The sequence below is a fragment of the Rhinopithecus roxellana genome, chromosome 19, assembly GCF_007565055.1.
Source record: "Rhinopithecus roxellana isolate Shanxi Qingling chromosome 19, ASM756505v1, whole genome shotgun sequence".
NCBI classification, from domain to species: domain Eukaryota; kingdom Metazoa; phylum Chordata; class Mammalia; order Primates; family Cercopithecidae; genus Rhinopithecus; species Rhinopithecus roxellana.
In genome coordinates this window covers 63,043,602-63,064,920 of record NC_044567.1, presented here as the reverse complement: position 1 = coordinate 63,064,920, position 21,319 = coordinate 63,043,602, and the positions used below count along the sequence as shown (strand labels likewise).

The 21,319-nt window shown below is 53.9% G+C and overlaps 1 protein-coding gene across 4 annotated transcripts; it reads left to right on the top strand.

The window, feature by feature from the left end:
- Positions 1–426: 426 nt before the first annotated feature.
- Positions 427–21,224, top strand: EXOC7 (exocyst complex component 7). 4 transcript variants are annotated; one of them, XM_010387536.2, is made up of 20 exons: positions 427–581; positions 779–844; positions 2,647–2,831; positions 3,132–3,237; positions 6,563–6,785; positions 10,167–10,334; positions 13,547–13,639; positions 14,378–14,446; positions 15,459–15,604; positions 15,854–16,006; positions 16,216–16,314; positions 16,660–16,722; positions 17,056–17,122; positions 18,636–18,701; positions 18,979–19,099; positions 19,361–19,456; positions 20,216–20,279; positions 20,507–20,548; positions 20,657–20,790; positions 21,046–21,224. In XM_010387536.2, exons 1-20 carry the CDS (start codon positions 522–524, stop codon positions 21,146–21,148), a joined length of 2,124 nt encoding a protein of 707 aa, XP_010385838.1. In that variant the 5' UTR covers positions 427–521; the 3' UTR covers positions 21,149–21,224. The 4 variants fall into 4 exon arrangements, with proteins under 4 accessions (XP_010385838.1, XP_010385842.1, XP_010385841.1 ...); XM_010387540.2 differs by lacking the exon at positions 13,547–13,639; XM_010387539.1 differs by lacking the exon at positions 14,378–14,446 and having other exon boundaries at positions 21,046–21,220.
- The last annotated feature ends 95 nt before the right edge of the window (positions 21,225–21,319 follow it).

Below are 21,319 nucleotides of genomic sequence, written 5' to 3'. Positions count from 1 at the left end.
TAATGCAGGGTGGAAGGGGGAAACGACTACACAAGCCCCTGGTTCATGACATGGACACACGTCAGGCATCTACTGTGTCACCTGCTCTGTGCGGGGCGCTGTGGGGAACACAATCGGCCTTGGTGCCTGCCCACAGAATGCGACCTGGGGAAAGGAATTCGTCGCCTTCCCCAGCAGTGTTTATGAAAAGGCTCGGTCTTTCAACGAAAACAGCAAGTGAGCTGTAAGCGTCCTGCCAGCCGCGGGACATAAGGCCCGTCAAAAACCTCTCCTGAGGAAAGGATCCCGCGTCGAGGTCCCGTGTACGATCCGAGTATACATCACTCCCCAGCCACACTCAAGATGGCCGTCGGTCCGTTCCTGGGCTTTGCGCAGGCGCACTTCCGCCCCCACGCCCAACCTGGCTCCGCCCAGGTGTCCCGGGGCGGGACCAAGAGCGGAAGTGGGTGTGACGGGGACTGGGGCCCGGTGGGCCCGCGGAGGAAAGATAGTGGGGAGTGGGAACTGTGGGGTTCGGAGCGATGATTCCCCCACAGGAGGCATCCGCCCGGCGGCGGGAGATCGAGGACAAGCTGAAGCAGGTGGGCGTGGGCCTGGGGAGGAGGTGAGGGAAAGGGGCCAACAGCGGGGCCTGAGTGTCTACTCGGAGAGGAGGCAGGGGTGGGAGGGAGCGCACCCAGCGAGGAGATGGGGTTGGGGGCTAGACCCTGGGGTCGGGACGCAGTGGTCTCCTTTAGCTTCTGGTTTCTGGTGATGTCTTCCCCTTGCCTGCCACCAGGAGGAGGAGACGCTGTCCTTCATCCGAGACAGCCTGGAGAAGAGCGACCAGCTCACTAAGAACATGGTGAGTCTCCTCGCAGCTGGGGGAGGGGGCAGGCCTCCGCACCCTGGGGGAAAGCCTTGCGCCCTGGCGGTTCCGGTTCCTGCGGCCTGGGGTTCTGTCATGGGTAGCGACGCAGGCAGTGTGTGGGTTTATCTAGCAACAGTGTGGCATCTCTCCTGCCTAGCCCCCTCCCCATATTCCGTCCCCTCACTGAGGAGGCTGCACTTCCCCCTGGCCTGGACTTGCTGCTTTCTGTCTAAGCTCGCCATTTTTCCTTCTCTCCTGCAAACACTCAGTGAGTCTGACCAGTTAGTTGGGCTAGGTACTGGACATATGTCATCGTCAATGGATCCTCTGTCCAGGAGGTTGGCACTTTGAGATTCCTGAGAGCAGAGAAGACTCAGCCTTCACTCCAGAGGACTTCAGGGAAAGAAAGAGCTCTGAAGTCAGGCAGATCTGGGATCTAGTCCTTGCCCTGCTGCTTAAGTGTGTGGCTCCTGATAGGTAACTCTGGAGTCAGCGAATTCATCTGCTAAAGCAGAGACTGTGCCAGCCTCCCAGTACGTCTGTGAAGGTCATATGCGCTAATGCATGCCACTGCATCTTGCTCAGTGCCTGGTATACAATGGTACTCAATAAGTGAGGTTCCTTCTTTATTCCTAGGGGAGACTGGAAAAGCACAAAGTGAGTAAATACAAACGTATTTGTATTTAGTCACACAATGATAAAGTCCTAGTCCTTTTCTAAAAAATTTAATTTTAAAATTATTTTTTTGGCCGGGCGCGGTGGCTCACGCCTGTAATCCCAGCACTTTGGGAGGCCGAGACGGGTGGATCACAAGGTCAGGAGATCGAGACCATCCTGGCTAACAGGGTGATACCCCGTCTCTACTAAAAATATTTTTAAAAAATTAGCCGGGCAAGGTGGCGGTGCCTGTAGTCCCAGCTACTCGGGAGGCTGAGGCAGGAGAGTGGCGGGAACCCAGGGGGCGGAGCTTGCAGTGAGCTGAGATCGGGCCACCGCACTCCAGCCTGGGCCACAGAGCGAGACTCCGTCTCAAAAAAATAAATAAATAAATAAATAAATAAAAATAAAATTATTTTTTTTTAGAGACAGGGTCTGGCTCTGTTGTGCAGGCTAGAGTGCAGTGGCATGACCGTAGCTCACTGCAGTCTCTAACTCCTGGGCTCAGGCAGTCCTCCTGCCTCGGCCTCCTAGTAGCTGGGACTGTAGGCACACACCACCACACCTTGCTAATTATGTGTGTGTGTGTGTGTCTGTGTGTGTAGACAGGGTCTCACTGTGTTGTCCAGGCTGGTCTTGAACTCCTAGTCTCAAGCAATCCTCCTGCCTCAGCCTCCCAAATTCTTAGGGTTAGAGGCATGAACCATCACGCCCAGCCTCTAGTCAATGAGTTTCATCCTTAAGAGGGTTTTGAAGATACAGAAATGCATTCGAGGCTTCTCTGTATGAAACTACTTCCAGTCCAGTTTAGGAATGCTTCAAAGAGAGCAGAAGTTGAGATTTGGCTTCAAAAGGTGGAAGGGAAGCCATCTTGGGCTGATTATTTTAGGAAGAATTAATTTGATGCTTGGTTTGCCTTCAAATAAAATTTCAACCAATTTGTCTTAAATCACCTACTATATGCTAGGCACATGATGGGTGCTGAGGATACAGTGGGGAGCAGATACACCCTCTTCCTTCCTTTGTGGAGTTTATTGTCTAGAAACCCAGAGAAAAGGCAGGAAATGCCCAAGGTGGGTGTGTAGAAGCAGTGCTGGGACCACCATGAGACCTGAGATCAAGAGGCTTCCCTCCTGCAGGTGTCCATCTTATCATCCTTTGAGAGCCGCCTTATGAAGCTAGAGAACTCCATCATCCCCGTGCACAAGCAGACGGAGAATCTGCAGCGGCTGCAGGAGAATGTTGAGAAGACACTGTCCTGCCTGGACCATGTCATCAGCTACTACCATGTGGCCAGTGACACTGAGAAGATCATCAGAGAGGGGTGAGTTAGGCCCATAGGGTCAATTCCTAATCCCTCCTGGACCAGAGGGTTGGTCTGTAATCCCAGCAATTTGGGATGCTGATGCGGGAGGATCACTTGAGACTAGGAGTTCAAGACCAGCCTGGACAACACAGTGAGATGCCTTTTAAGCCCTAAGCCTTAAAAGGCGGCGGGGGGGATAGAATATATTTGAGCCTGGAGTCCCATGTATTAATTCTCCTCTTTCCCTTCCAAATACTGTGTCCTTAGTCCTTCTTCACACCCCTTGCCCCAGCCTGACCTGGCTCTTTTCCTTCCCAGCCCCACAGGTAGGCTGGAAGAGTACCTGGGAAGCATGGCCAAGATTCAGAAGGCAGTGGAGTATTTCCAGGACAACAGCCCAGACAGCCCAGAACTCAACAAAGTGGTAAGGGATCTGCAGAATAATGTGAGGAGCTTGGGGATATCAGTCTCTGCCCTGGTCTCATGAGGGACATGGGGCCAGCTTGAGGATGTACACAGTAGAATACACAGAAGGATATAGCACAGTACATCCTCTAGGCATTAGTATCTCTGCCTCAAAAATTACACATTTTTTATTATTAAAAATTACATGTTTTTATTTTAATAAAAAATTTTATTAAAAATTTTTTATTAAAAAAACTTTTAAATGTATTATAAAAATTAAATTATAATTTACATATAAAATATATACTTGGCCGGGCGCGGTGGCTCAAGCCTGTAATCCCAGCACTTTGGGAGGCCGAGACGGGCGGATCACGAGGACAGGAGTTTGAGACCATCCTGGCTAACACGGTGAAACCCCGTCTCTACTAAAAAAAACAATACAAAAAACTAGCCGGGCGAGGTGGCGGGCGCCTGTAGTCCCAGCTACTCGGGAGGCTGAGGCAGGAGAATGGCGTAAACCCGGGAGGCGGAGCTTGCAGTGAGCTGAGATCCGGCCACTGCACTCCAGTCTGGGCGACAGAGCGAGACTCCGTCTCAACAAAAAAAAAAAAAAAAAAAAAAAAAAAATATATATATATACTTAACGTTTGATTTTTTCTTTTTTTTTTTTTTTCCTCCTGAGACAGAGTCTTGCTCTGTCACCCAGGCTGAAGTGCAGTGCTCAATTCACTGCAACTTCTGCTCCCGGGTCCATGCCATTCTCCTGCCTGAGCCTCCGGAGTAGCTGGGATTACAGGCGCCCGCTACCACACCCGGCTAATTTTTGTATTTTTAGTGGAGATGGGGTTTCGCCATGTTGGCCAGGCTGGTCTCAAACTCCTGACCTCAGATGATCCCCCGCCTTGGCCTGGGATTACAGGCATGAGCCATTGCACCCAGCCATGCTTGATTTTTATAAATGCATTTGTTGTTTCTTTATTTTGGCTAAAAATACATAATATAAATTTTTTTTTTTTTTTTTTTGAGATGGAGTTTTGCTCTTGTTGCCCAAGCTGGAGTGCAATGGTGCGATCTCCCAGGCGATTCTCCTGCTTCAGCCTCCTGAGTAGCTGGGATTACAGGCGTGTGCCACCACTCCCGCCTAATTTTTTTTTTTTTTTTTTTTTTTGTAGTTTTAGTAGAAACGGGGTTTCACCGTGTTAGCCAGGCTGGTCACGAACTCCTGACCTCAGGTGATCCGCCTGCCTTGGCTTCCAAAGTGCTGGAATTACAGGTGTGAGCCACCGCACCCGGCCAAAATATACTATTTTAACTCTAAGTTAACAGTGGCATTAAGTCCATTCACAATGTTGTGTAGCCATCACCATTATTATCTCCACAAATATGTTCATCTTCCTCAAGTGAAACTCCACTCCCATCAAACACTAACTTCCCATTCTCCCTTCCTCTGTCTTCTGGTAACCACCATTCCACTTTCTGTTTCTGTGAATCTACTCTAGGAACTTGAATCTATGTGATCTTTTTTGCGTTATATATTTTTAATTTTTTTTTAAGAGACAGGATCTGGCTATGTCATCTAGGCCAGACTGCAGTGGCACAACCACAGCTACTGTAGCCTCAAACTCCTGGGCTCAGGCAATCCTCCCGCCTCAGCCTTCCGAGTAGCTGGGCCCACAGGCATGTGCCACCATGCCCAGCTAAGTTTTAAATTTTTTGGTAGAGATGAGGTCTCCTGTGTTGCTCAGGCTGGTCTCAAACTACTGTCCTCAGGTGATCCTCCCACCTTGGCCTCTCAAAGTGTTGGGAGGGATTACGGGCATTAGCCACTGTACCTGCCTTCGTTGTATCTTTGTGTTTAAATTTTGGGGTCATTAGATCATCAGAGCAAGATAGTGGCTTGGCCTCTGGAAATCACAAATCTATTTTCTGTCTTTATGGATTTGCCTATTCTAAATTTCTGATATAAATGGTATCTTATAATACATGGCCTTTTGTGCTGGCCTCTTTCACTTAGCATGATGCTTTCAAGATCAGTCCATGCTATAGCACGTATCATTACTTCATTTATTTTTCTTGCATATGCTATTCCTTTTTGTGGATAGACCACAGTTTCTTTCTTTTTTTTTTTTTTTTTTGAGATGGAGTTAATGCGCTTGTTGCCAAGGCTGGAGTGTAATAGTGCAATCTTGACTCATTGCAACCTCTGCCTCCTGGGATCAAGCGATTCTCCTATCCCAGTCTCCTGAGTAGCTGGGATTGCAGGCACCCGCCACCACACCCAGCTAATTTTTTATATTTTTAGTAGAGACAGGGTTTCACCATTTGGCTAGGCTGGTCTTGAACTCCTGACCTCAGGTGATCCGCTTGCCTCGGCCTCCCAAAGTGCTGGGATTCCAGGCGTGAGCCACCGCGCCCGGCCAGGCCACATTTTCTTTAGCCTTTTATCCTTTGATGGACACTGGGTTGTTTCCAGTTTTTGTCTCTTGTGAATAATGCTGCTATAAACCCTTTTTATAAACCCTTTTATACACGTCATCGTGTGGACAGATTCGTTCTCTTCTATGTTTGGGATACCTGTCTTTTATCAGATACGTGGTTTACAAATATTTTCTCTCATTCTGTGGGTTATCCTCACTTTGTTGATGGTATCATTTGCAGCACAGAAGTTTTCAATTTGATACTGTTCAATTTATTTATTTATTCTTTTTTGCAAACCCCCCACTAACAAGAAGACACATTAACGGTGCAGTGAGAAAATAATCAGCCAGTATTTATTAAGCACCCACTTCTTGTAAAACCCTGGTTTTTACCTGTAAACACAGATTTTGAGAGAACATGAAGTAAAGGAGTCACCAAGGCCGCTTCCCGACATTTCTTCTTTGGGTTAAAGGATATTAGGGCAGGCCAGGTGCGGTGGCTCATGCCTGTAATCCCAGCACTTTGGGAGTCTGAGGCAGGTGGATCACCTGAGGTCAGGAGATCAAGACCATCCTGGCCAACATGGTGAAACCCCATCTCTACTAAAAATACAAAAATTAGCTGGGTGTGGTGGCACGTGCCTGTAATCCCAGCTACTTGGGAGGCTAAGGCAGGAGAATTGCTTGAACCAGGGAGTTGGAGGTTGCAGTGAGCCAAGATTGTATCACTGCACTACTCCAGCCTGGCGACAGAGTGAGACTCTGTCTCAAAAAAAAAAAAAAAAAAAAAAAAAAAAAAACGGGTATCAGGGCAGAAAAGGGCAGAGGCCCTGAGTTAGGAAGACCAAGCTGGCACGGGCAGGGGAAGGCCAGGACTGGCAGAACACTGAAGCAGCAGGCACCTGCTTCCTTCTGTTGTCCCTGCAGAAACTGCTCTTTGAGCGGGGGAAGGATGCCCTGGAGTCTGAATTCCGCAGCCTGATGTCACGGCACAGTAAGGTTGTCTCACCCGTGCTCATCTTGGATCTGATCAGTGGTGACGATGATCTGGAGGCCCAAGAGGACGTGACCCTGGAGCACCTGCCCGAGAGTGTGCTCCAGGATGTCATTCGCATTTCCCGCTGGCTGGTGGAGTACGGCCGCAACCAAGGTAAGAGCCACTGGAGACAGAGTGAGTTTTTTTTTTTGAGATGGAGTCTTGCTCTGTTGCCCAGGCTGGAGTGCAATGGTGCAATCTCGGCTTGCTGCAGCCTCTGCAACCCCGGGTTCCAGAGATTCTCCTGCCTCAGCCTCCTGAGTAGCTGGGATTACTGGCGCACGCCACCACACCTGGCTAAGTTTTGTATTGTTAGTAGAGATGGGGTTTTGCCATGTTGGCCAGGCTGGTCTTGAACTTCTGACCTCAGGCGATCCACCCACCTCAGCTTCCCAAAGTGCTGGAATTACAGACGTGAGCCACCGTGCCCGGCCGCCTTTATTCTTTAATCCACTTGTTGTGGTTTTTTTGATAAAAGGATGTTTAACTGGAACCAATATAAGCAACCATTCTATGACTTATATATCAAGCTGTGAATCTAGGCAAATTCAAACTTTTCTTGTCTTGATTTTTATGTTCATTTGCCTTTTTTGCTTAGTTGTAAAATTTTCAAATGGTACAGAAAGCCGTGGGTGAAAAGTAAAAGTCCATCTTCCACTTCCGCGATGCCTCCATTACATAACCGAAAGATGAGCACTGTTAATGTTTATTTATGCCAGGTGTGGTGGCTACGCCTGTAATCCTAACACTTTGGGAGGCTGAGGTGGGGGGATCGCTTCAGCTCAGGAGTTCAAGACCTGGCCAACATGGCAAAACCCTGTCTCTACAAAAAATATAAAAATTAGCTGGGTGTGGTGACACATGCCGGCAGTCCCAGCTACTTGGGAGGCTGAGGTGGGGGGAATGACTTGAGCCTGGGAGCTGGAGGTTGCAGTGAGCTGAGATCACACCACTGCACTCCAATCTGGGTGACAGAGTGAGACTCTTGTCTCAAAGAAAGAAAGCTGGGTGCAGTGGCTCACGCCTGTAATCCCAGCACTTTGGGAGGCCTAGGCGGGTGGATCACCTGAGGTCAGAAGTTCGAGACCAGCCTGACCAACACAGAGAAACCCCGTCTCTACTAAAAATACAAAATTAGCTGGGCGTGGTGGCCTGTAATCCCAGCTACTCGGGAGGCTGAGGCAAGAGAATCTCTTGAACCCAGGAGGTTACGGTGAGCTGAGATCATGCCATTGCACTCCAGCCTGGACAACAAGAGCAAAACTCCATCTCAAAAAGAAAGAAAGAAAGAAAGTAAAAACTTCAACTCCAATAGATATCCAGTATTGCACTTTTTTTTTTTTTTTGAGACGGAGTCTCGCACTGTCACCCAGGCTAGAGTGCAGTGGCATGATCCTTACTCACCACAACCTCTGCCTCCTGGGTTCAAGCAATTCTGCCTTAGCCTCCCAAGTAGCTGGGATTACAGGTGCCCGCCACCATGCCCAGCTAATTTTTGTTTATTCTCAAGGGTGCAGGGATTAGGTGTAAGTGTCTGAAGATACTTGTAACCTTCTTGCCATCACTAGCTCCTCTCCAAATAGATCAGGCCAGTCGATGGACTCATCGACAGTTCCATGGCCATTTGTTCTTCATTCATTTTTTTTCTTTTTCTTTTTTTTTTTTTTTTTGAGACGGAGTCTCGCTCTGTCCCCCAGGCTGGAGTGCAGTGGCCGGATCTCAGCTCACTGCAAGCTCCGCTTCCCGGGTTTACGCCATTCTCCTGCCTCAGCCTCCCGAGTAGCTGGGACTACGGGCGCCCGCCATCTTGCCCGGCTAGTTTTTTTTGTATTTTTTAGTAGAGATGGGGTTTCACTGTGTTAGCCAGGATGGTCTCGATCTCCTGACCTGGTGATCCGCCCGTCTCGGCCTCCCAAAGTGCTGGGATTACAGGCTTGAGCCACCGCGCCCGGCCTCTTCATTCATTTTTGTTTTGCTATCTGATAGGACTATCACAGTGCTCTAATTTTTTAAATGTGTACTTTATTAATGGCTAAAGATGTGTGTTTTTCATCCACTAACATTTGTTGTCTGTTTGCTTCCTATAGAGCTCATGTTCTTTGACCCCTTACCAAGTTGAATCTGGATATTAACTTTGTTTTTTTATTTAAAAAAAAAAAAAAAGAGGCCGGGCGCGGTGGCTCAAGCCTGTCATCCCAGCACTTTGGGAGGCCGAGACGGGCGGATCACGAGGTCAGGAGATTGAGACCATCCTGGCTAACATGGTGAAACCCCGTCTCTACTAAAAAATACAAAAAGCTAGCCGGGCGAGGTGGCGGGCGCCTGTAGTCCCAGCTACTCAGGAGGCTGAGGCAGGAGAATGGCGTAAACCTGGGAGGCGGAGCTTGCAGTGAGCTGAGATCCGGCCACTGCACTCCAGCCTGGGCAACAGAGCGAGACTCCGTCTCAAAAAAAATAAAAATAAAAATAAAAATAAATAAATAAATAAATAAAGTACCATTTAAAACTTATAACTAGGGCTGGGCGCAGTGGCTCATGCCTGTAATCCCAGCACTTTGGGAGGCCGAGGCCGGTGGATCATTTGAGGTCATGAGTTCAAGACCAGCGTGGCCAACATGATGAAACCCCATCTCTACTAAAAATACAAAAAAATTAGCTGGGTGTGGTGGCGGCCACCTGTAATAATCCCAGCTACTTGGGAGGCTGAGGCAGGAGAATCGCTTAAACCTGGGAGGCAGAGGTCGCAGTGAGCCAAGATCGTGCCATTGCATTCCAGCCTGGGCGACAAAAATGAAACTCTGTCTCAAAAAAAAAAAAAAAAAAAACTTACAGCTAGGGCTGGGCGTGGTGGCTCATGCCTGTAATCCCAGCACTTTGGGAGCCAACGCTGGTGAATCGTTTGAGATCAGGAGTTCAAGACCAGCCTTGCCAACATGGTGAAACCCCATCTCTACTAAAAATATAAAAATTAGCTGGGCGGAAGTGGCGCGTGCCTTTAATCCCAGCCACTCAAGGCTGAGGCAAGAGAATTGGTTGAGCCTGGGAGGCAGAAGTTGCAGTGAGCTATCACACCACTGCACTCCAGCCTGGGCGACAGAGTAAGACCTTACCTAAAAAAAAAAAAAAAAATTACAACGAATTATCCGTTCTATCGGAGGGTGTTTTTCTCTTTTAAGACTGCCTGGCCGGGCGTGGTGACTCACGCCTGTCATCCCAGCACTCTGGGAGGCTGAAGTGGGCAGATTACTTGAGCCCAGGAGGTCGAGCCTGCAGTGAGCTGACATCGTGCCACTGCACTGCAGCCTGGACAACAGAGCAAGACCCTGTCTCAAAAAAAAAAAAAAAATACTTTGCCTGATTTGGGACAAGATATGGGTGGCTTGTGACCCAGAGCAGACAGCAGATGCTAAGAAGGGTTGACAGGTAGACATGGTGGGTCTGCAAGGCAGAGGTAGGGCCTGGCAGCCATATCTCTATCGCTCTGTATCTCCTCAGATTTCATGAACGTCTACTACCAGATACGCTCCAGCCAGCTGGACCGCTCCATCAAGGGCCTGAAGGAGCATTTCCATAAGAGCAGTTCTTCCTCTGGGGTTCCCTACTCCCCTGCTATCCCCAACAAGAGGAAAGACACACCTACCAAGAAGCCAGTCAAGCGGCCAGGTAAGCCCCCATCCTGGCCCATCTCTGCAACAGCCAGAGGCTGACTGGAACTGCACTGCTTTCATCCAGTCTAGCGTTCACAGCGTCAGACCCCTCTAGAGCTTGTTGTTATGGTAACCCTGACTGTGGGTACACAGGACAGAAAGCAAGTGTCTGCCCAGCCAGTGAGGCCGCCCCAGAGCAAGACCCTTCCAGCCAGCAGAGCCTGGGGGTTACACAGCTTCTTTGGAGTGAGGGAGTAACACAGGTGCTCAGTGAATCCTGCCTGAGGCAGGCGGCAGAGGCTTCTAGGGCCGAGCCCCTGCCTAGGCCTCGTGCCTCACACACACATCACCCTGTCAGGAGACCAGGCACACTGCTGCATCCGGGACGCTGGGATAGCGAAGGGATAGGTGCTCCAGCCTTCACCTTCCAGAAAGGCAAGGTGACCTGAAGTGATGTGTAGCTGAGAGCTGGATGGGGAGAATTTCACTTTCCCAGTCGATCCAAAAAGGAAAGAAACCCCAGAGCGTCTTCTCAGAAGAACTTAAACTGGCTTTGGGCTCCAGTGCGAGTCAGTGCCTTGTGGAAAGGGGCACCATGATGAGAGGCCTGGGCCGGTGGGTGTCGCTGTCCTGGGTGAACATCTCGTCATCTGTCTGTTCTTTCTCCCTGGCATCATGTCCCTTGTAGTCTGTGCTCCAGGTAAAGTGTCTCTGCCAGCCACAGCTTGGCAAGCCCGGCTGTCTCTGGCCACTGAGAGATGCTGCCCACAACTCGATGACATGCTGGGATGTTCTGGGGTGGGGCTGCTGAGATTGCTCTGGAAGAGAAAGCTGGAGAAGCCAGGGCTGCTCCCACCCAGGCTGGCCCCCTGTCCAACTGCTGCTGCAGGCACATGCCCTAGGTGTGGCCTGTGGGACCTGCTTATGACAACAGGCTTTAGGTAGAGCTTACTTACACCCTTGGTTTCTCCAGTCCCTACCTGCCCATGCCCCTCAGAGAGCGAAGTGTCTGTTCCACAAGAGCACCCGCTCCCCTCCAGGCCTTTGTTTAGGGTTTAGAGAAACAGGCAGAGTAGGGGCTGCCCTCAGGGAGTAGAGCATTAGGGAGCTGGTGCCTGGGGCCTTCTCCCTCCAGTGTGGATGTCCTGCCCACGCAGCCAAAACTTGCTGCAAATGGGGACTGCCAGCCCAGCCTGTGGGCGCAGCTGCCTGCACAGCGGATGGAGCAGCTCTATACCTTCTGTGTGGTGGGGAGTGGCTGTCTCTGTGAGGCTGCGAGGATACTTGGGCCCCAGCCAGTCTCTGCTCGCTTCCTCTTCTGCCTGGTTCCCTGACAGGCCCCCTGGAAGCCCCAGAGCCCTCTTTGCACTGCCCTAAGAGTGCCCGCTGGCCATGCAGCCACCTGGCCTTTCAGGCAGGAGTTATTTGATCTCAGGTGGCTCATAGTGGACTGCATCCGTCCTTGGCCCAGGGACACAAGAGGAAAACTCTCCGGCTGTGGGGTTTCCGAGTTGTCAGGAGCTGGTGGGCTCAGGACCCATGTCAGGCTCTAGGGAGTCAGGCTCCGTTGACATCGGTTCCCACTTCTGAGGAGAGGGGCGGAGAGGCCTCCCAGGTGGTGAAGCACTGACCTCAGCATCCCTGGAGGTAATTGGGCGCCTGACGGGTTTGGCGGCTGCCAGATCTGCATCCCCGACCCACATCCTGCCGGTGTGCACCTGCGTCTGCGGCAGCTCCGGCTGCTCCTGGTGGGTCGTGGGGCGGGAATCTGATTCACCCATTAGTGAGCCTCGCTCGCTGAAGGGGAGAGCACGAGCAAGGCAGATGTGAGCCAGGCCGCGGGACTTGGTTATTAGGAGATAATTATGGGCCGAGTATGGTGGTTCACGCCTGTAATCCCAACACTTCGGGAGGCCGAGGCAGGTGGATCACCTGAGGTCAGGAGTTCAAGACCAGCCTGGCCAACATGGTGAAACCCCGTCTCCACTAAAAATAGAAAAAAAATTAGCTGGGTACGGTTGTGCACGCCTATAACGCAACTACTCAGGAGGCTGAGGCAGGAGAATTGCTTGAAACCAGGAGGTGAAGGTTGCAGTGAGCCGAGATTGTGCCATTGCACTCCAGCCTGGGCAACCCAGCGAGACTCTGTCTCAAAAAAAAACAAAAACAAAAAGCTAATTGTGATGTGGTGCAGTGCGGTGCAGTGCAGTGCAGGTGTAAGCAATGAGCCTCCAGACATTGCCCCTTTCTCCCTCAGCTTTCTGGGGAGCTGCCAGGACACAGCAGCCTCACTGTGCTCAGATAGACAGTAGGAGGGTGGGGGGCAGCCCGGGTGCCTTCCTGCCCCCATACATTTTGTTAACAAGGCAGCTGCACTTATCTACTTGAGATGCGAGTTTATTTCCCCACGTTTTCTGGCCCAAGATATCTCATTCCCATAAAAGAGGCTGACTCAGGTGGCTGTGGGCGCTACCATTTTGTTCTCATTGTTTTCACTTGTGATACTAACTGTTGTTTTTTTTCCCCCATGCCAAGAGCATGTGCCCTTTCCTTTCGCGCATACCCTCCAGGCTCTCTGTGTGGTGGCTTCTGTTAACCCCTTCCTGACTTTTGGATTTTTTCTTGTCCCTTTGGTTGTTTGGGGAACTCTAATGTGTGGGGCTAGGCTGTCTCTGGGTCTCTGAGCTGTCCTCCTTGGGCACAGTGCTCCCTGGAAGTTCAGTCAGGGTGGCTTCCTGCTGGCTGCTGTTTGGCGTACGTCCCAACACTGAACGTGCTCGGAGAACTCTGCCTGGAGTTTGGGGCTAGTCTGGGGGCCTGCTGGCTTCAGGGCACCCCCAAGCTCTGCCACCCTGGTTGTGCCCTCTCGGTGTGCAAGCTTTGTCACTGGCTCCTCCAACCTGAGCCCTCGCCTGTTCTGACTGCAATGCCACTCCATATTTTTGACTTCTGGTGGATCTTGTTCCATCTTCATTACCCTCTGTCCTTTCAGAAATGAACTGAAATCCAGAACAAGGAGGGTTAGTAGTAGAATCAAGGCTCCATTTGGAGAAGGAAATGATTCTTTTCCTTCACCCTTGTCCCCAGGGTCTCCGGTGGTCCCAGGGAAGGGCCTGCTCACTGTTGGGGGCTGGGTGCGGGGCCTGGGGGCAGGTGGAGGCCGCTGCTGTTTTCTCTCACTCATTTCCTAGGTCTTCTTATCTCCTCTCTGTGTGGCTCTGGTGACAGGGACGATCCGTAAGGCTCAGAACCTTCTGAAACAGTATTCCCAGCATGGTCTAGATGGGAAAAAGGGGGGCTCTAACCTCATTCCTCTGGAAGGTAATCACCCTGTGTTCCCCTCCTGTCCCTTCCTCCACTGTGTGTCCACGCACTTGGCAGGGCAGAGCCTCCCCCAGGAGGGCCTCGGGAGAAACCCTGAGGGGAGCAGGGTGGGAACGGCAGGTCCCCAACGCCCCTTGGGCTTCAGCGGGTGCAGGGACAGTTTCGCGGCCCTCGGCCTGGTCCTCTCTGGCTGATGGCAGCTCTGCCCTCCCTGGGGCTCCCTCCTCCCTCCCCTGTCTCTGTCCTTGTCTCCTGTCTGAACTCAGAGAAAGCTCTTTGTCTGGGGCAGCCTTTCACGCTCAGACCCGCAGTGGCAGCCCCAGCTGGCCAAGGCCTCCTGGCCTTCCCCTCTTCAGAAAGGGGAGTGTGTGCAGCAGGGGACAGGCAAACTGGGGCTTTGTGCAAATACAGCGAGGTGGGGAACCCCCCTGGGGCCAAGCATCAGCTCTTCAGCCCCTCCTTGGTCCTTCTCCGCTTTCCCTGGGCCTCCAGACTTGGGGAAATGAGCAGCTAAGGACGGTCCTGGGTGCTCACTGAAGTCAGGCTTGAAATGGCTGTTCCCAAGGTGGCTTGAGGTAGAGGAGGGGCTCAGAGCCCTCTCCGATGCCCCCTTGCCCATCCCCATCTGACATTCCCCTACTGGAGATGAAGGGCTTCTTCCCTATACCCCAAGGGGCGGCCTGCCTGGCCCCTGGTTAAACACTGCTTGTGTTTATGCGGCCAACATCTCGCCAGGTCACGAGCATGATTTCCGAGTTAAGCACCTGTCCGAGGCCTTGAACGACAAGCACGGGCCACTGGCCGGTGAGTACTGCAGCCCAACCCGAGGGTCAGCTGCTGACACTGCCTTCGCAGCGGTCCCCGGATGGCCTGCTCCTGTCTGGCCCAGCCAGGCCCACTCTGCTCTGAGGATGGACCGGGCCTATGTGCCTCTCTCTCCACTCTCTCTCTTTTGGGCCTAGGTCTCCTTGCCTCTCTCCAGATGGGAGTGCGTGCCTGGCTCTCAGGCCTGGGCCAAGGGGAGAAGCCGCTGCTACTCAGAAAGCAGGCAGAGAGGGAAGGTGGCTCCCTTGAGGGCAGGGAGCCCTGACGTCCGCCTCCTGCAACAACTCAGAGCTCTGATCCCCTCGGAGCCCATCCCTTGGCACATAAGACCAGGCAGTTCTGCCACTGGTTTTGTCCACAGGCGCCCCCGCTGTGGCCTCCAGTAATAGGATCTGGCCTCCTCCTGGGGCAGCTGGCAACCCCTCCTCTCTGGGACTTACCAGCCTCTTCTCAGATTTTGACCCCATGCCAGCCAGCCTCAGAGGCTGCAGCCTACCACCCTCTTAGGCCTTCCAGAAGCCCTGGCTGGGCTGGTCACTTCCTTCGCAGGCCCCACATTTGCCCACATGGATGACCCCAGTGCCAGCCTCCTTGAGGTGGCACAGCCACCTGCCCACCCTGGGCTGCCCTCTTTCAGGTACAACTCAGAATCCTCAGTCCTGGGGTCAAACTGCCTTATCCAGGATGTTGATTCAGGGATCTTCCCTCCTTATCCTTCCGCCCATCACCCTCCTGCCTCTGGTGTCTGATCCCACTGTCTGCGCAGAGCTGAGAATGAAGCCAGAACAAAGGCTGCGCTCAGCTCCTATTGTTCCCCTCGAACCTGGCGGGGCCTGCTGGTGCCCTTGCAGCTTTCTGCCAGAACAGTCAGCCTCTTCGCCATCCGCTGCCGGTCTGGGGTGCAGTCCGGGAGCTGGGGGACCCACACCTCCCCCAGCCAGAAGTATGGCTGGCCCCAGACCAGCAACTCAAGAGTTGTGTCGTCCCCCAGGGAGAGATGACATGCTAGACGTGGAGACCGATGCCTACATTCACTGCGTCAGTGCCTTCGTCAAGCTGGCGCAGAGCGAGTACCAGTTGCTGGCAGACATCATCCCCGAGCACCACCAGAAGAAGACCTTCGACTCCCTGATACAGGTCCCGTGCTGCCCCGGGGCTCTGCAGCCAGCCCCAGCGAGAGCTGTCACCACAGACTCTTGCAGCCCTCCACTCCAGCCACCACCACCGCCTTGTGCCCTGTGGACTGGTCCTGGGTGGACGCTCACCACCTCCCCATCGCCCCGCTTCCTGCACACTGGCCCCCTATACCCTACAAGGATCCCCCACCAGCCCGGAGCCAGCTCCCACCACCCCACCCTTCCCTGAACTGTCTCCCTGCCCCCTCAGGATGCCCTGGATGGGCTGATGCTTGAAGGGGAGAACATCGTGTCCGCTGCTCGGAAGGCCATCGTGCGACACGACTTCTCCACGGTGCTCACCGTCTTCCCCATCCTGCGGCACCTCAAGCAGACCAAGCCTGAGTTTGACCAGGTGCTCCAGGTATGTGGACGAGGGGCCCTCGAAAACACAGCCAGGAGGCATCCTGCTGCCTGGTGTGGCTGCCCCCATCCCTCCCTAGGAGAACCGCATTCTCCGTCCCACACCTCTGCTCTGAGGGTGCATGGAGACGGCTTAGGAAGGGCCCTGGGCGAATGAGATGCTCACTGAGTGACTGGAGGAGAGCTTGGGACTCCCTTGTGCTTCCTCAGGGCACGGCCGCCAGCACCAAGAACAAGCTGCCTGGCCTCATCACCTCCATGGAGACCATCGGTGCCAAAGCGCTGGAAGACTTCGCGGACAACATCAAGGTCCCTGCCGTCCTCCCCTTTCTCCCTCCCTCCCGTCCCAGCACCCACAGTGACCTGGCCCTGGGGGACTCTCAGAGAGCAGGCCTCCAAGAGGGCGGGTTGTCCCAGGGGAAGCCAGCTGCGCCGCTGGCCTGTCAGCACCCATGTGCCTTCCTTTCCTTCCTGGGGCCTCCAAGCCCTCTGAGGTGGGAAGGGCCTCTCCACCTTGGTCCGGCCTGGCTCAGCCTTTGTGCCTGAGAGGTGTCCTAGCACCCGTCTGCTAGGAGGCGGCACCATGAGCAGGTGCATGGGGGCGTGGGGTGGGCCGGGGGCTGCTTCAGTTAACCAGAGGCTGTTTTTCCACAGAATGATCCAGACAAGGAGTACAACATGCCAAAGGACGGCACCGTGCACGAGCTCACCAGCAATGTGGGTGCTGCCTGAGGACACCGGGAAGGGGGGAGGAAGGAGGACCCAGGCCCAGCGCCGGGCAGAGTACTGGTGGAAGGGACCCAGTCTGGCCCAGAGCTGCTCGCACCTTTGTGAGCGGTCCTGGGTGGCAGGAGGGACAGTGATGTGCTTAGTGTCTCTAGCAGACAGGGCCCTTCCTGGTAGACTAGAGTGAAAATGAAGTTTCCAGCCGCGCTCTTCGCTGGGTGGATCCCAGCCCTGGGCTGGCTCTGGGCACTCAGAGGGGTCCCTGCGGGAGGCCGTTGGCCGGGCCTGCCACTTGCCCTTCTGCACCGTCTTCTTCCCACCCAGGCCATCCTCTTCCTGCAGCAGCTTTTGGACTTCCAGGAGACGGCAGGTGCCATGCTGGCCTCCCAAGGTACTGGCACTTCCCAGCTGGGCCCCCTGCCCCACTCCCGTGCTTGCCTGGAGACATGGGGTTAGAGGGCAGGGAGCAGTGAGGAGGCGTCTCCAGTCTGTGGAGGGGTTGAGATGTGCCCTGCAGAGGGTCCCTGGGGCTGAGCATCAGGAGAGCGAGGTTTGCCTGCAGCTTTCAAGACCAGACACTGGACCTCCAGCCCCTCCCTTAGCCCCTTTGACTGTCCTCGCCCTGGAAGCAGTGTCCTCACTCTGGGAGCAGTGCTGGCTGGTTGGAAGGTGTCCTTTCTGCGCCTGCCCCCCTCCCGAATCCTTCTCTGTGTCTACCTGCTCTCCTCATCAGGCTCGCTCAGCTGGCCTTCAGAGGGTAGCAAGTGTCTCAGGGCTAGCTGGATGTCTTCCTGCTGGCCCTGCCCTGGGACTGGAGCTCAGGGTCGGCCTGTGAGCAAGAGCACCTTTCTGGGTCATTCCAAGCACTGAGGTCCCCGGGCCCTCTCTTTCCATCCCATTTTGGGGGCAGGGAGCCCATGGGCAGCCTCCAGCCTACAGTTTCCCAGCTCTCTACTTACAGAGCGTTCCCTGGTCCTCAGAGGGTCCTGCCTGCTGTGTCTTGCTGTCTGTGTTCTGGCTGTCGTGGGGAGAGGTCTGCTTGACTCGGGTTGACGTGCCATTTCTAACCTGTTTTTTGCACTTTGCATCTTTCTCCCTCCTTTGTCTCTCCTCCCGTCCCCTCTGTGTGCACTGCCTTTCACTCCGTAGTTCTTGGGGACACATACAATATTCCTTTAGACCCCCGAGGTAAGCAGTGCGGTTCTGCAGCCCATTCCTGTCCCTCTGAAGCTTGGTGGGTGAGGTTCCCTGGGGACTGACTCTCAGGACCTACTGGGGAGCCTGAGTCAGAGGGGACATAAGTTTTCTCAGGGTGCTCTCAACTCTCTCTGCTCCCTTCAGGGCCACTCTGTCTCTGAGCTTATCCACAGCACCTGCCGGGGGCCAGAGCCCTGAATACACCCTGCAGGCTCACCCGGCCTCCCTGCCTTGCTGTCCCCACTCGGCCTTCCACACTGCAGGCCGCAGCTTCCTCTGTTCAGGAGGGTCTGGTAGAGGGGGATGTTTGAATGTAGGGGAGAAGGTGCAGAGACTGTGAGGAGCCCTTTCTAAGACTCTGCTGTTGGCAAAAGGAAAAAGGGGGCCTTGTAGAAACCACCCAGTGTGGGTGGGGGCAGGAGGGGACAGGGCGCTGGCATCTCACTCTTGTCCTGCCAGCTTCTCTGCTGACATGGACCAGCTCCTTAGCCATGCCACCCCATCATAGAGGGCAGCTCTGGGTTCCAGAAAATCCAGGGCCGGTGCTTCCTGTGGCAGGGGCCGCCCTGTGGCTTAGCAGGTAGCTGGCTCTGCCCGAGGAAGCCCGGGGACCTCAGTGTCCCCTCAGACTGCTGCATGGCATGGGGGAAGGGCCGTTGAGGGTCTTGGCTGCTGCCACTGCAAGAACAGGACTTCTCCTCTCACAGAGACCAGCTCTTCGGCCACCAGCTACAGCTCCGAGTTCAGCAAGCGGCTGCTAAGCACCTATATCTGTGAGTGTTCTCCCGGGGCAGACCAGCAGCCCTGCCGCCTGCATGCCCTGCCTTTCCCTTCCGTCTGTGCTCTCTGGCTATTCCCAGGGCCCTCTCCTAAGTGCCATCTGACCTTTGGAACCACAACCTGACCTCTAGTTCAGAGGCTGAGGGGAGCTGGGCTAAGGCCTCCTGAGGCGACGAGGAGCGATGGATAGGAGTGCGTTAGCAGGTCCCGGGATGGGGTCGTTTGGGTCATACTGCCATGATGGGTGTGGCCCCATTTTTCCCCGTGCAGGTAAAGTACTGGGCAACCTACAGTTGAACTTGCTGAGCAAGTCCAAGGTGTACGAGGACCCAGCTCTGAGCGCCATCTTCCTTCACAACAACTACAATTACATCCTCAAGTCCCTGGAGAAGTAAGTGGCCTGAGGGAGCGAGTCTGCGCCCCTCGGCTGTGCAGCCGTGCCAGCCCCTGCCCCCTGGGCTCCTTCTCTTGTGGATGAGATGGGAGGGGGTGCTTCAGTCTCCTCCATCCCAGGACCCGGAAGGTGGGAGTGCTGCTCCTGTAGAGCTTGTAGAATTTGGGGGGCAATGGGAGGCCCTCCCAGCGGTGCTGCAGTCTTTGGGCGTGAGGAGCCAGTCCTGCCCCCTCTCCTCTGTCCCCTACCCCCACCCAGGTCTGAACTGATCCAGCTGGTGGCAGTGACACAGAAGACTGCCGAGCGCTCCTACCGGGAGCACATTGAGCAGCAGATCCAGACCTACCAGCGCAGGTGAGAGGCTGGGCCCGCCCTGCTCCTGCATGGGCCCCCAGCCGTCTTAGCCCTCACCCTGCCCCTTGCCACCACGCACTCTTCCTTCTCAGCACCTCAGGACACAGGGTCGGTCATGGGGAACTCCTGTCCTCTGGACCCTAATCCTCCACTTGGTTTCTAATCAAACTCACGGGCTGGAGAGAGAAGCCCCCCTCCTCCACCACTACCTGCTCCTAGGGGCCCACTATGGCCACTTTAGAGGGGAGTCTGCCAAGTGTCAAGGCGAAGAATGATTGAAGAGCTGGCTGTCAGAGATGTGGGTAATGTTTACCCCAGGAAGAGAGCAAGGTCACGAGAGCACTTGAACTTGGCTGAGCCTTGGTCTGTGGGGATCCCTCTGCTTCTCTGGTCCTCTTTCTTCCTGGCCTTGTTTCTTCCCTTTGAATGTGTCTCCCTCTTCCTTCTCATTCTTCTGCCCTTCCCTCCTTTCTCTCTCATGTTTCTCCATCTTAATTTGCCATGATATTGATGTAAAGTATAATTGATAGTATTTGTTCAATTTATCGAACACTCAAGTGTTTCCTTATGTTTTCTCAGAAAGTGACCAGTTTAAAGATTTTCTATTCCCAGGAAGAGAATCTGTTGTTTTGCTTAGTTGTGACCCATATCCCTTCCTACCACCACCCACCAAGTAGATCCAGAGATTTAGCAAACGAGACAAGCCAGACCACGGAGGCAGGCCGCCCCTGCCCTCACACTTCTCTTTCTGTCTGGCAGTTGGTTAAAGGTGACCGATTACATCGCAGAGAAGAATCTACCTGTGTTCCAGCCGGGAGTCAAGGTGGGCTCAAGGCCTGGGGTGGGAAGGGGTGTCTAGCAGACGGGATACTTTTAGTCGTGTCTCGGTGAAAAAGTGGACAAGCATCCCTCTGGGATCAGAGAGCAAAGGATGCATGTGTCCATGAGGACACAGGAGAGAGGCCCAGGCCAAGGGTGTTTGGGGAAGAGTGGGGGCAGGCCACTGGGCTCTAAAGTGAGCTTTCTCTGCCATCTCTCCTGGCTTCCCAGCTCCGGGACAAGGAGCGGCAGATTATCAAGGAACGTTTTAAGGTGAGTCGGGGTCCTCTCCCCTCCACTGCTTGCTGCTACTGTTGAGGCAACACACACCCAAAATATTTGTCTCTGGGTCACTCCCTTTTTCACCATTTTGGTGGCCAGGGCTTCAATGATGGCCTCGAAGAACTGTGCAAAATCCAGAAGGCCTGGGCTATTCCAGACACAGAGCAGAGGGACAGGATTCGCCAGGCCCAGAAGACCATTGTCAAGGAGACCTACGGGGCCTTTCTACAGAAGTGAGCCTTCCATTTCCCTCTCCTAGCCTGTGCTGCCCACAGCCCCAGTGGGCCTCTACAAGCTCCTCTTCCTCAAGGGAAAAAGGAGAAGGGTGGTGGGTTTAGGCAGCAGATCCAGTGCCCTGGGCTTTGGGGCGGGGCCAGACAGGGAATCATTCAGGGCCACCCCTTCCAAGAGACTGTCAGATGTGCCTTGGGCTGAGGGTGGAGCTGAGGAGGGTGGCCCTCCGTCCCCTGACCACAGTGCCCCCTCAGGTTCGGCAGCGTACCCTTCACCAAGAACCCAGAGAAGTACATCAAGTACGGCGTGGAGCAGGTGGGCGACATGATCGATCGCCTTTTCGACACCTCTGCCTGAGCCTCCTGCTAGCCCTGCCTGGTTCCGCCAGACTGGCATGTCATTGGACAGATAAACCAGTGTTAACTTGCCTCTGGGTTGGGTGAGCTCGAAGTCCTTAGGGACAGAGACCTGTCTCCACCACCCCATCCAGGAGTCGTGTCCCTGAGCCCTCTAGTCCTGGTTTCCACT